General features: G+C 45.5%; 1 protein-coding gene across 1 annotated transcript in view; it reads right to left on the reverse strand.

Moving 5' to 3' along the window:
* Nucleotides 1-14,371, reverse strand: part of CASTOR2 (cytosolic arginine sensor for mTORC1 subunit 2) — an 86,273-nt gene that overhangs the window by 32,025 nt on the left and 39,877 nt on the right. Inside the window, exon 3 of the mRNA XM_042830408.1 lies at nt 4,538-4,608. Within this exon, the coding sequence (XP_042686342.1) occupies nt 4,538-4,608 (71 nt within the window). The remainder of the gene's footprint in view (nt 1-4,537; nt 4,609-14,371) is intronic.

The following is a 14,371-nucleotide window of genomic DNA, read 5'->3' on the forward strand; positions in this document are numbered from 1 at the left end:
CAGGCAAATTAAGCCATCATGCCTGAGATACAAAGGCCCAGTCACTGGGCAGTAAAAAAATTAAAGGAAAAACAGTTATAGGAGAAATATTAAACAAACCAAACAGATGCATCTAATAGCTTGCTTCCCCCACTATCTTTAAATAAAGTTACAGATTGCTCCCAGCTAGATGGGTTCTGTGCTTGCACTTATTTATAAGCTGATTTCTTGCCCATTTTATATACAGGATGAAAGAGAAAATGCTGAAAGCAATTTACCATTTTGATGTTATTGAAAAAGGGAACTCAATGTAGTATTAAAGTATGTGATGGTCCTGAATCCAAGGTCAGACAGGGAACAGGTTGTCTGAGGATGATGGTTATCAAAACACAGCGCTGCCAGCAGGAGGGCTTTTCTCCTTTTCATCCTTTCTTTTTATTGGAACGAGGTAAACATTTTATGAATTCTGACAAAATCTCTCGGCCACTTCAGCTAGTAGAGTTTTTCTTTCCAAACAGTTCCATTATTCTTAATGCACTGGGCAATTTACTGTGAGGTCTGCACTGAGATTAGGAACCTCCTCATTCGAGATGCTGTGCAAATACACGGAATTCTGGCCTTAAGGAAATTGCTGTCCATTTGAGGCAGCCCAGGAAGGTTAAAGGAAGGACTGCTACCTCCTCTTTGCAGATGAATTCCATCATAGGGATATGGAGAGTCCAAGGTCAGTGCAGCAACAGGCTCTGTGTGCTCCCAGGAAGCCTTCAAACTCCAGCCCCTGCCTTTCCAGGGGTCTTAAAAAGGGACCATCATAAATGGAACAGAAACTGAGAAAGCAGATCTTGCTGCCTTCTAGATGTAAAGCGACTATCATGCCCCAAAGGTGGCACAACAGAGGAGCTCCTTCTCCCTTAGGTCCCAGCGGTGTTGACTCTGTGAAGGTCCTTTCCAACTGTCCAGCTTTGTTTCAAGCAAATGCAAGAGATGCAACAAAGAAATACCTGAGAGTAACCCACAGACACCTCTCACCTTCATGCAACTATCAACTATACAGGCTACCCTTGGTGTGTTGTTCCTTCATTTGTGTTGTAGTCCTGAAGGCAGCTCTGGAAGAGTGTTAGTTCTTCCTTTCACACTGTGCTCTACAGTCAGAGACATTATATAAAAGGAGAGGCTAGATGAATGGCATTGCCAAATCAGAACTATCACTGAACCTAGCAGTGCATTTCCAAGAGGAAAAAAACCAAAGGATAAGCAGAACTGCAAACAAACAATTTGAAGAAACCAGCATCAAAAAAAAAGATGAGAAAAACAAAGTACCCAAACTGCCCCATTCCCTGCAATAAAAGGTCCTGTGGGTATAGGTACAGAAGATGCAACAAGATAGCTGCTGGGAATATCACTGAACAATGCTGCTACCCCACCTGCCCCCCAAAGCCACATCTGTGCAACATGGTCACTGAGACCACTGCCCTCACACAGGAGGACCCACACAAAACCCTTCTGCCAATCCATCCCAGCACCTGCCATGAAAGGACACTTCTATGCACTGTCCCAGTGTAACTTTGCTGCATAGAATTCTTCCCCATTAGCAGGCCAAAGTCCAAGAAATGGCCACTGGAACAAATGAGGTTCTGTGCAGATCTAATCCCCCACCTCAGTGCAAGGAATTAAAGCAAAGAATTAGGCTGTGGCCGTTCCCTTCCAGAGCAAGGAATGCTTAAGCAGGTTACAGCTTTGCACTGTGGATTTTTTCTGGGAAGGAGAAATAATGACTCAGTTGCCAGCCCAACTCACTTGTTTCTTGCAGGGAAACAAGCCTGAGGATTATTTTTTGACAAAACAGTTAAGAATGATTACTGCACGTCAGTGCGTTTGAAGTGTTAACCTCAAGGATTGCTGGAAGTGCCAGCATTTCCCCAGCTTTCTTCTCCCTCCAGTATTGTTTGTGCTATGTAGGACAAGGGGCCTGGCCAACCTGGCAGGCACTGGCCAGCAGGGCAATCTTCTTGCTGCTGCCACTGCAAAAATTTGTAGAGGTGCCTGAGAGAGGAAGGTTCTGATTTCCTCTGGATGGTGAAACACTGCAGCACGTGGAAATGGATGCCCCGTCCCTGGAGGTGTTCAAGGCCAGATTGATGGGGCCCTGGGCAGCCTGGTCTAGCATTAAATGGGGAGGTTCATGGCCCTGCGTGTGGCAGGGGGTTGGAGATTCATGATCCTTGAGGTACCTTCCAACCCTGGCCGTTCTGTGATGGAGCAACAGCGGGGATCCTAGCAGGGCTGACCCTGAGAAAGAAGCTTTGAACATGGTGGTGACAGTTCTGAAAGATTTTGGACTCCCTACAGGAATGGGGTTGTTAGGAGAGTTAGAAGGGTGCACACAATGCAAGACTTGCCATCATATCCACACTTCCCAGCAAAGAGAAGGTGATGAAGCTGCTGTCCTGTGACACTGTTGGCTGTGCTGATTCGTGCACCTGGCTCACTGGCCTTAGTGCACCCCCTCCTTCCCCTGCATTGCCTGGAAGATGATCTTTGCTCCTGCAAAGCTCTGCTTTAACACCCCATCTGCACACTGCACATCTGACCAAAGGGATGTGACACGCTGCCAAAACCACAGCCCAACGGAAGCTCCAAGGCTACTCTAAGCATCAGCAGTAAATTCACGTACATATGACAGCCAAGGCAACAAAGTCAGACGGGTCCAAGCAGAGAGGACGGCTGCTCTGAAGTACGACAGCACTGTCTGCTTCCCAAAGATAACCCAGGGCAGCAGCAGGACACACAGCCCCACAAGGACATGGCATCCTGGCCCCAGGATTTGCTCTAAGCACAACCAATGACACACAGAGCAACACAACCTCACTGCTGATGAGCAAATTGCTGCTGGAGCTTACCTTCGTTTCAAGACAGAGTCCTTTCCAGGGAGATAAATAACAGCATGGACTGGCAATGGCAAAGGCTGTGCAGGGCTGCTGGCCATCCAGGCTTGCCACCAGTGACTGAATTGAGGAATCTATTTGTATTAACTGGGAAAAGCTCTGCCACATAGTGCAGTACTTAGGAAAAAGAAAAAACAAACAACTTTCCTCTTACTTTGGTGAATCCTCTGTTATTATTAAGCTCTTAGAGGAACGCTTTGCATCCTGTTATAATGGGGAAACCAAATTTGAATTGATTTCCCCCAGCTGCCACCTGTAATAGAAAGGCCGATACTATCAATAGCAGCAATAAAAGGTTCATGCATACGCCACCTGAACAAGCACAACAAGAGAGATGCAGGCAGGAGGATCATTTGTCAACCCCTCTTTTGGGAACAAAGTCAGGACATGTGACTTCCAAGCAAACCTCACAACTCCCAACTCACAGCAGTATGACTTCCAAGCAAACCCTGCTACTCCCAATTCACAGCAGTAGCTGTAAAGATCCATTCACCTATTGTCAACATAGTGATTATTTTATGTTCAATCCACCATTATTGTATTCCAAAATGCAGCAATTTATCCTATGTTTATGAGTACTCCTGAAACAGAAAGGGGAATAATTCAGCAATGACACTGATTATAAAACTTTGACTCTGTACTAAATAGTTTCTAATTTTCTCCTCAGGATCTAGATATGACAAAACCATTGAATGTCACAGTGTCGCAAGCAGCTATTGACAGTTAATTCCCATCCAGGAATGAAATCCTCCTCTTTCATATTTTAATGAATTTTCTCCAAACCGGTAATATGTGTAGACTTTGAATCCCAACCACAGAAAGCAGCCATTGAACACAAATAATAATAATTGCACACTTCCTCATTCCACCATCTCAACAAGGCTCCTACAAACAAAACCTCCCCACACAATAAATGATATTACAAACTATTTCCGTTTGCAAAGCCAAACTATTCTCTCCATCAGCACTTGCCTGCAGCACCAAGCACACACCAGCCACCTTCCTTGACACCCAACCAACCAGCTCCACCAGTGACATCAGCCATGTCCTTCACCACGGTCCACTGATCATGCCCTTCACCCCATGGCAACGATGGTACGTTGAGTTGGGGAGAGGTGGGTGAGAACAGGGAGAAGTCACAGCTTTCAGTGATGAACCAAAGTAGCTGATGCACAACTCTATGGGTGCTGGGAGGGCATGGGGATGATGCAAAGTGCTCATCCTCAAGAGCTCCTTATAAAGGTAGAGTGGAGGAACGAGTTGGAGACGTGAGATGTGGTGTGCTCACAGAGGTTTGGGCACAAAAGACAATTTTAACAAGATAATACCAGATGGCTTTGCTTTTTCAAATATCTTTAGGCTGCTCATTGAGATTTGCGTGTGTTCTTCTCTCGGCATTAAAATACATTCATGTTCTGTGTGCGAGACACCTTGTACAGCACAGCAGCACAGACAGCGTGCTTAAGTGATCAAAGCACCTTTCATAGCTGTACCACCAGCACTGACAAACAGCCCTGTTTTACAAACACTTTACCTTACGATCTCAGCAAGAAATGACATTTTCCTCCTCCAGCCCCAGGCTGGATGCTGAAGAGGCACACGTTGGCACTCACCTAGGAAGCCCTCTTCATCCACAATGATGGTGTAGTCCTCGGGGGTTTCCGTGAGGCTGAAGAACTTGCACCTGGCAAAGGCAAACAGTGGAATGTGATTAGGTAGCAAGGTGAGCAGAGCTTGGTCTTCCATTTAAAATAGGTAGTGCTGGGGAAAGAGCCATTGGCTGGCTGCACAGAGCAGCCCAAGGCATTCACAGACACAGATTTTATTCCTGGCTCAGCTGTTCACGCTGTGTGACCCACATTCCCTGCTGCCTGCCTATGTACAACGGAGCTGGTAAAACACTTATTATTTTTATGATTTAGTTATTAGTTACTTTTCTTAATCACCACATCCCTTAAGGCGTTCTGTCACAGCCCAGGAGCTGCTGTGTTACACCAAAAGGCTTTTTGCTCACTGCCTGCTCGCTCCAACACCTTCAAAAGCCTCCCCATGAGTCACACATTCACCTTCCATGTTTGTCTCCAAAGCCTCCTGACACAATGAGGTTTGGAGGCAGATCTCTCAGCCAGATCACCTTGATTCCCAGTTCGGTCCCTGTCCCTTCATTCAGATGGCAGCCTCTGTTCCTAGAGGAGCTCAAGGTGAAGAGAAAAATGGCAGCAAGCCACCAAGCACAAGAGCGCAGAATCATTAAAGTTGGAAAAGACCTCTAAGATAACCTTGCCCAGCCATCCACCTACCACTAATACTGCCCATTAACCACATCCCTCAGTGCCACATCTCCATGCTACTTCAACACCTCCAGGGATGGTGACCTCACCACCTCCCTGGGCAGCTGTGCCAATGCATCACCACTCTTTTGGAGAAGTTCTTCCTAATATCCAACCCAAGAAGTTAATGCCTTAGTATCCTGCTGTCCCTGCTGTGTGCTCATCTTCTAATACCCAGACCACACACATCACGGCCTCTCCACCTCCTTCAGTGCTGCACACAATGTCACCCCTACCACCAGATACAAAACAAATGTGACATGAGATTCTTCCACTGCAGACACCAATAAAAAAAGCCTCAGCCTTAAGGTTTCACATCACAGACAGCTGAAGGAATTTTTTCCTGACATGCACCGAAGTACAGCACAGCAACGTCTGCTTGAAAAAAGATGCCCCCTCCCAAAACAAGAGAAATGAGAGGGCTGCCACCCTCTCTATCATCTCACTGGGGAAACGAGGAGAAACAACACACAGCTCCATCAGTGACCTGCATGCAGCCCGCAGGGTGCCACGTAAATGGACGCATTGCACAACCTGCCTTTACAGACTCATCCCGCTTCCTTACAAGCATCCGTCACGACAATCAAGCATGACATCCTCCCTCCTAGCACAGATGTATCACTATAAAATACAGCAGCGACCCCACCACAACAGAAACCACAACTTAATTATTTTGTGTCATTGGTAATAGCTACTGTGACAGCCACATTTACTAACTCAACTCGCTCCAGGAATTGTGCCAAGAGAAGCAGAAAGCAGTGGTAGCCCATTTTTTAAAATTCTCACTGCTTAACTGCACGAGGATGCAACCTGTGACAGGCGATCTGGGTGGCAAGGATTCCTGGGATTCTGCTCCAGGTGGCTCCCCAGAGAGATCAGCATTGATCAATTATGGGGTGAATTCCCTGGACACATTGCTGAAATGAAATTATTCGCCATACCAGCCCGTCTACTCACATGCATGCTGACCAGGGGAGAGCTAGGAAGAAACATTAATATTGAAAAACAAAATGAACCCCTCAAATCCCCAAACTACCTTTCTCTGATCTGCAATGATATTTATAGAGCAATTCTGTTCCAGAAAGGTAATACATGTCTGTGTGCACACTGACCTGGCAGAAAAAGTATTAGCATTGACAGATGCCATTTTCGTAGTGCACATCTAAAAATGATGATATTTAAGGGATATGTACAGATGAAATCCCGTAATTGCTGGCTCAGAAAGTGTGTCAAAACCTCACATCTTCATACATCAGCACCAAGCCCAATCCCCACCTCACAGCAATCCTGCAAAAAGGTCAGCAGCACAGAGAGCTGTGAATTTAACAGCACAGCCTCTCCAGCAGCCCACAAAAGACCATCCTTTCTTGGGCTATACATTCACATCGTTCAAACCAATTTGGCATTTTTTTTTTTCTTCCCCAGGGAAAAGCTAAAAATGAAATTGCAAACACTGTGTGACAAAATATGGCACAGAAAGTTATTACTGCATGCAACCAAAGCCCACGTCCTCACCCTATAACCCTGCGTCCCAGCACAGGCCGTGTAAAGACCTGTGCCCACTGCCTCAAAGCATCGGTGCCAGAAGGAACCCAATACTGTATTTCTTCTCTTGTGCCACACTACATGCTCCTCTCCCATTCAAACTCTTCCAACCATCCCCTTCCTCTTAGAAAAGCTGAACATCAACAACTCTTACTCTCACACCAAAGCCAAGGAAGGAAAGGAAATGCCCTTTAACCACGTTGAGACATCAGGCAAACAGTACTTCTCTAAGTACGTGTGGAAAGCATATATGCAAAGAAGAAAATATTTTTAGTTCCCTAATAGCCAAACCTCTGATAGATCCTTCTGGATTTCTGCCTTCTTCATGTTTCAGCACATTTGCATTTCAGTGCTGTTGCTGACTTCGACTGCCTGACAACATATGTCTTTTTCTGGCAACGCAGCAAATGTAGACCAATCTATTATTAGATTAGATCTTTGAAACTGCAGTGCTTACACTGTGTATTTAAGCAATACCCGAGCTTGCACAGAGGAGGAAAGCATGTGTAGGATGCAGCAACAGCATCGTTCCCGTTTGCAAACAGCACTTAAGTCTCTGTAGGAGAAGCGAGCAAGCAGGGAAGTGTTCCAGTGAAGTGGGCACCAGGAGCAAATCCTGGAGGTGTTTGTTCCTCAGGCCTCCCCTGAGCACCAGGAGCCCAGATGATGTCCCCACTATGGGGGGTCCCACAAACAAGTATGTCTGTGGGAACACCACCATGGAGAAAGTCCACCTTAGATGGTGAACCACAAGACAGAGAGTCATTATGGTTGGGAAAGACCACTAAGATGACCAAGTCCAACCCATCAGCTCACCCCCACCATACCACTGACTCTCAGTGCCACATCTCTACAGTTCCTGAACACCTCCAGGGACGGTGACCCCACCATCTCCATGGGCAGCTGTGCCAACCAACACATCATCACTCTTTGGAGAAGAAATTTCTCCTAATACCCAACCTGAATATCCCCCAGTGCAACTGGAGGCCATCACCTCTCATCCTATCGCTGTTACCTGGGAGCAGAGACCAATCCCCACTCATCTTCTTTCTGGCAGTTGTAGAGAGTGATGAGGTCTGAACAAATATGAAGAAATTTAATTTGTTGAGTTTTATTCCAGGCTGTCTTCTGATTTTAGGTGAGAAGGGATTTATATGCTTCACTCTGTACATTATCATGGTAATACACATGCTTAGTGCAGAAAGGCAGTCTGATGCTAATCACCTCATTCCTGGTGATCTTCACTTTAGTGCAGTTCGATAAATCACAAGAGCTGGATTCTAGTACAGCATATGAAACCCACTTACAGCAGCAGTAAGTTGCACTTGTACTGCTAATACGTTTTGACATATTTGTGTAATATTTTAAGTACTTTACACCATCTAATTACTAGACTACGCAGTCAGATAGCACTGGAAACTCCAAGCAGTTCGTATGAGCTGCTGAACAAACAGAGGAAACACAAAAGATGTCGAAGCACAGCTAGAAACGGTCAAAGGACAGCAGTCACATTCCTTGCAGCCATTAGCTGTGCTCAGACCTGCAATGCAGACGTTAGCAAACACAACCAGGGGCCGCCTGCAGAGTCCCCACGATAGCAGAGTTTGGGTCGCTACAAAAGTTAATCATTTTCAAAAGCAGCACAGAGCAAAACTCACAGATCTGTGGCCAAGGAAAGCAAGTGTTCATGAGAAGACATAAATTCTAGGAAACCCTACAGCCTGTGCTGTGTCAGAACTTTCAGCACAATAACCATGACCGTCTTGTCTAATCCCTAATAATATTAATGACAGGTTAAGCTACAGATTACACTGCTTGCAATTAAGAAGGGGGACCTTTGGTTAACCCATCTCCTTGCGACTTTTGTGTAGTTGGAGAACTTATCCAAATCCTTTGTTTAGGCGTTAAGACAGCTGGGAACACAATAATAAAAAAATGATCTGTATCAATGAAAGAATGGATCGAGGGCAGACACAGAAAGGATGCCCTGAAATGCAGAAAGCAGGAAAGGAAACAAAATCTTTTTCCCAGAAAGATGTGGATGCACTCAAAAAGACATCGATCCGAAGTACAGACATGCAAAAAGTGCCAGCTGGGTGTTCAGGTACCTGCCTTCCTTAAACCAGTACCAAACCACGGTTCTGATCTTCATCAGAACAGTTCCACGTGTTTTGGACCACAAGAGCCCAAGCAAATCAAATTACTGCTGCAAATGAAAGACCAGCACCACCTTGGAACAATATTGACTGGTAATTATGGCAGCATTTCCACTTTTCTGGAGCCAGACTTGGTCACTGCAGACTTCCCAAGCTGTGGATTAAATGAAGCTACAATATTCGGGTTATCTCGCAACGTAACCACAGCAGACATTTTTTTGGTTCTACAAACACACATTGGCATTTATTCTGTAGGAGTAGCGAGGTCTAAGTCACGGTGCTCTCACCAGTCAAAGCACAAAGTTTGCAGTGTTGCTTTCTAAAGCTGTTTCTTGGGAAATAAATTTTTCCCTCATTTGTCATGACAGCATTTTTTTTTAAACACATGCAACTTGGCTGGCTTGTTTTTCAACAGACTTCCACCATCGTATTTAGATAAGATTCTGTGAGTAAATCTGTTTTAACTCGACTTAAGTGTAGAAATAAACTCTTGCCAAATGCAGCGAGAAAAGCCAAAGCTATGCTGAAGTAGTAGCAAGAGAAAGTGAAGAAACGAAGATGTGTCACATGCTGGGATAGACTGGGAAGCTCTGCTTTGTGAAGGGAACTCTATGAAGGAGATGAGAAGGCGCGAGTCCACCCAAGTGCAGCTCTCTCCTTAAGCCACTCTGTCCAAAGAATGCGGGCAGGGTTGGGTTCCCAGCCCAATGCAGATGTCAATAGAAAGAAGCCTGTAGTGCTTATCCGAGATGCATTGCAAGGAATGGAAATGCAGTTTAAGACTACGCATGTGTTACTGTGCTCATCTGTTACTTGTGCAACTCGGGCATTTAATACAGCATTCAATACAGCATTTTCTTCTTGAACTTAAGAACAATACAGAAGCCACTGACTTCAGGTGCGGACACACTAAAGTTAAGGCTTCTCCAACATCCAAGGCTCGTCCCAGGCATGGATCCGCAGAGTAATTTACTGACCTCATGTAATTAAAAGTTATTCTTAGCGCACATTTTTCTTCCTGGGTCATAAATTAATTCAAATGAGCTCTGCTGCGCAGTTTTTACTTCAAACGTCACTGCTCACCACCTATATTAGCACACAGGGCAGCACAAAAAGCCTGGATCTGAACCTTGCTGCTCTGGCTGGTGCTCAGATGATGCAAGCGCCAGGTGCTTGGCAGGATTCCCTCCTTCCACATGCTAAGAAAGTCACCCAGTCACCTCCAAGTGGTTCATTTGCTGTTTGGGACTCCAGCTTGCAAAGCACATGAAAGCTCCCTCTGTGAATCACTGAACCACAGAACGGCTTAGGTTGGAAGGAGCCTTAAAGATCATTGAGCTCCAACCCCCTGCCATGGGCTTGGCTGCTCCCCACCAGATCAGGCTGCACAGGGTCCCATCCAATCTGGCCTCTGGCACCTCCACGGGGCTGCAAAACATAGGGGCAGGAGCCTACAGCAGGACTGCACCCACGCTCCACCTCATTTTGTGCAACTACAAGCTTAACTCTACAGGCTTTAGTGTTCTCACAGGGTGTTTATAGGCACTGCATAGGGGTGCTCATAGGATTTGGTGGATACGATGTGTCTGAAAGCCTGTCTGGTGCTCACAGAGGAAGCAGCTCTTTGCCTGAAAACTATTAGAGTTTAACAATCAACTAGAGCAACATCATTTCAATCTTCCTGAAGTAAAACATATAATAATAAATAATGGGATTACCTCACCTCTCACTTCTCATTCATCATTTTCTTTTCTTCTCTCCCCTCTCACTTCCCAAAAATGTGCAACAGGAATTGAGGGAATAAGTTCTGGATGAGTCAAAACTAGGAAGTCACCTTCCTGTAGTTTCAAGTTGAAACACTTTCTTCGGTATTAAAATGTAATTTAAAAAAATCATGCCAGCAACAAAACATCTCATGGAAGCCACCACTTCATCCTGACATAACTGAGCCTCTCAAATCACAGAATGACTTAGGTTGGAAGGGATCTTCATTGAGCTCCAACCCCCCTGCTGCGGGCAGGGCTGGCAACCACCAGTTCACTAAATCTGAAGGAATCCATGAAGAATTTTCACTGCTTAATGCTTTCTGCTTGGGAAATGCTCATTCACCTCTGCACAGTGGATGACAGGGGCAGAGGAAACCAGCAGTCCCGGCTCAGAGCTGCAGACAGGAACAAGATCCTCCAATAATCTTAGAGGTTAAAAAAGGAAGGTATTAGAACAAAAAAAGAGGCATTTCTCTATGCTCTAACTGCAAGGGACAGAAATCAAGACAGAATGACCAGGTTGCTCATTTTCTGTTATTCTCACACACTTCAAGAGCTGTTGTTTAATGCCAGCCACTCGGCACCAGTTTTCCTTCCTGTCATCACACAGCAATTCTGAGCCCAAATCCATCAGCCTACCAGCGGGCACGAACCATGTTCAGCATGCACCTCTGTGCCTCATCTGTACTGAAAGCATCAGCACAACTCCTTGGAGGCCACCAGAGCCATCAGGTCGGTAAGAGGTGCTCCTCCTTGCCCCGAATGATCTCCCGATTTCTCACAATAGAGACATTTGACAACTCTGTGCCTCCTGAGTCTCACACAGCTGGGTACCTGGCTGCAGCCACGGCCATCACAGCTTCAGCAGGCTGTGGCCTAGGGTGTGCATTTGGTGCTGAGCCTTGGGCACAGGACACAACTCCCAAGGTCCCGGTATGGAGTGAGGAGTCTTTATCTCACATTTCCCAAGCAACAAAGCATGCAAAGACAGCAGATTTTCTGTTCTGAGCACCAAAAACAAGGCTGGGAAAGCTGCTGTCCTCCAGCCACTGCTGTTGATGGACACGTATCATGCTGCAGAACCTCAGCCTGAAAAGTGAACTTCCAGGGACAGTCGCAAATTCCTAATTCTGGAAGGAAAACATCAACATCAAATCAAGAACTGCAACAACAAGCTCTCAATGTTCACAGAAATAGAACCAAAAAAGCCCAGGACTTATTAGCATGGTTTTCTGGTCTAAGAGGAAGCCACAGAAATGTGTTTTTTGTCTGTGCAATTCACTGAACATAACCCAGTTCATGGTTTGCACTAACTCTCTTCTCAACCCTTCGGAGTTTCATCAAACTGGCTTCATTCAATACAAAACGGGCAAAGGGGAAAAGCAGAGGGCATTTTGCTTTATAGAATTCTGCCTTTAAGGCCTTTATCTGAAGGAACAGCAGGACAGTGTCTGTGCATCACACAAATTAGGACCACCTCGCTACGCCTGTATGTGTGTTTCAGCCTGGGCTCTGGGCACTTTCCTGTAGCTCTGTCCCCTAAAAGTTTACTAGGAGCAACTGGGAGAAGGGATTACGATCCTCACAGCACAAACAGCAGTGTCACAGCCCTCACACCCAAGAGACATGAGAGCAGCTGATAACAGAAACATTCAGAAGATAAAGCAGCCCTTCAGTAACGTGCTGCTCCTGGCAGCTACGTGAGTCCAGGCACAAAGCAGGCTGCAATCACTACGGCAGCTCCTGCTTGGTACCAACCTCCTGGCTCACCAGGGTTGTCCCAAAGCTGCAGGCATGCTGCCCTGAGCCTACAGGCAAGCCTATAAATTACACCAGAAATGCTGCTTTTTTGTTGTTGTTTTTTTTTTTTTAAACGGCACCACCACCACCAAAAAGCATCATTAGCAATAAAAACAGAACTCAAAAAACCTATCAGTGATGTTGGCTCCAGAGGCTCTAACCTAACACCTTGCTTCTATGGGATGGGCCAGGATTCAGTTTCCATTTGCAGAGCAGGTCTGTGAGCATCCCTGTTGAGAAATCTGGCAACATAAAGCCAAAGCAAAGCTCGTCATCCCCTCATTTACTGTGCTAATGGGAATTAAATGAGCACCTCAGGCATCGCTTCACTGATATTTTATTGTTCTTTCTCCAGTTTTATTTTTTGAACAAGCATCTGAAATAAAGCAATAGAGCAGCAGTAAAATGTGTGAATCCTCAAACTTTCAAAAATCATAACATTATTCACAGAGTTAAAAGCTATTACCTGAAGTGCAGCACAGTGCTTCCTGCACTAACTTCCTAGGATGATGGCAATAGTGCACATCACTTCTTATCTGAATGCTTTAATTTGTTCCTTGATTCTCCCCCAAAGTATCTTTACCAATATTGTTTACAGTTTTACCACTGTTAATGGCAGGGAAGTCGTTTTTCAAATCTCCACAGAGAACCAACAAATGCTGACGTTGAGATGGCAAGGTCTTTTTGTTTTGGGACAGAATGCTGCAGTGAGATCTTGGAAGGGAAGCTGGAGCATTAAATGAAAAGGAAGCTCCATTTGTGTGCATTGGAAAAGGCTTCATTTATTATCTAACAATTAACCAATTGATCCAGACACACCTTTTCCTCTTCTCTCTCTGCTGTTCCAGCTGCCAGCACTGTTAACAGCCCAACTTATCTACACAGGAGATGCACAAGCTCTTCTTTCCACTGGAAACAGTCCCTCGTTTATTTAAGCAGAAGGGAACTATGCTTTAAAAGCTTTTCCTTTATAGCAGCAACAGTATCCCCAGGTCAGCCTTTCATTATCATAGCTGAACTTGCTTTCAGCCCAACCAAGAGAGGTGGAGCGCAACAAAGAGTCCTGAACAACCACAAAAATATCTTCTACACATCAGCAACTGAGTTGAGAAACGCGTTACAGATGTGGGTGTGGGACCTAAGGTTTGCAGCTGAAAACAAGGCATGATTTAATGTACAACAAAAGCTTGTGAATACATTTCACTGATTGGATCCAGAAGGATTATCCTGTGAGGACAATGCAAACGCTGAGAACCAACAAAAACTGAGAGCCCAGCTCCCTTTCCAAACCAGGCACTGCACATCAGTACTACCCAGACTGGGTCTCCTCTATGTTACTCCTCCAATGCTCTCTGCTGTAGAATATTGACTTTGAAATCCTACCAGCAATAAAACAGAACCAACTTTTTGTAAGTGGAGCGCTACTACACATCCAAACCCAAATATCTAGGGTATGGAGCAGCAATCATTGTGTTCAGCCAAAACCCAGCCATTATTGTGTGGGCTACACTGAAAAACAGACTGCAGAGCATGTGCTTTTTATTTCAAAGATAGGAGAAACCCGGGCCGACTCAACAGGGGCAAGAGGTTCTTACAGTGCTGCTCCAAGACACAAAGGAGGGAAGGAGGAACAGCAAAGCCACCGTGGACTGGAATTGATGAACTTGTTTCCCTGCAGGAACCATAAATACAGTTTTCCCAGCATGGGACATAATAGTTCTCCCACAGATTACTAAAATATATTTCCAGCGCTCAATATAGAAAGCGAGATGCACAAGAAATGTTTGCAGCTTCGATGCAGGCAGTAATTGAGAACATGTGTGGCAGGGGGATTGGGGGGGAGGAGAGCA

The sequence above is a fragment of the Centrocercus urophasianus genome, unplaced genomic scaffold (assembly GCF_019232065.1).
Source record: "Centrocercus urophasianus isolate 14NV4802_14NV808 unplaced genomic scaffold, USGS_Curo_1.0 seq_33, whole genome shotgun sequence".
Lineage (NCBI taxonomy): Eukaryota > Metazoa > Chordata > Aves > Galliformes > Phasianidae > Centrocercus > Centrocercus urophasianus.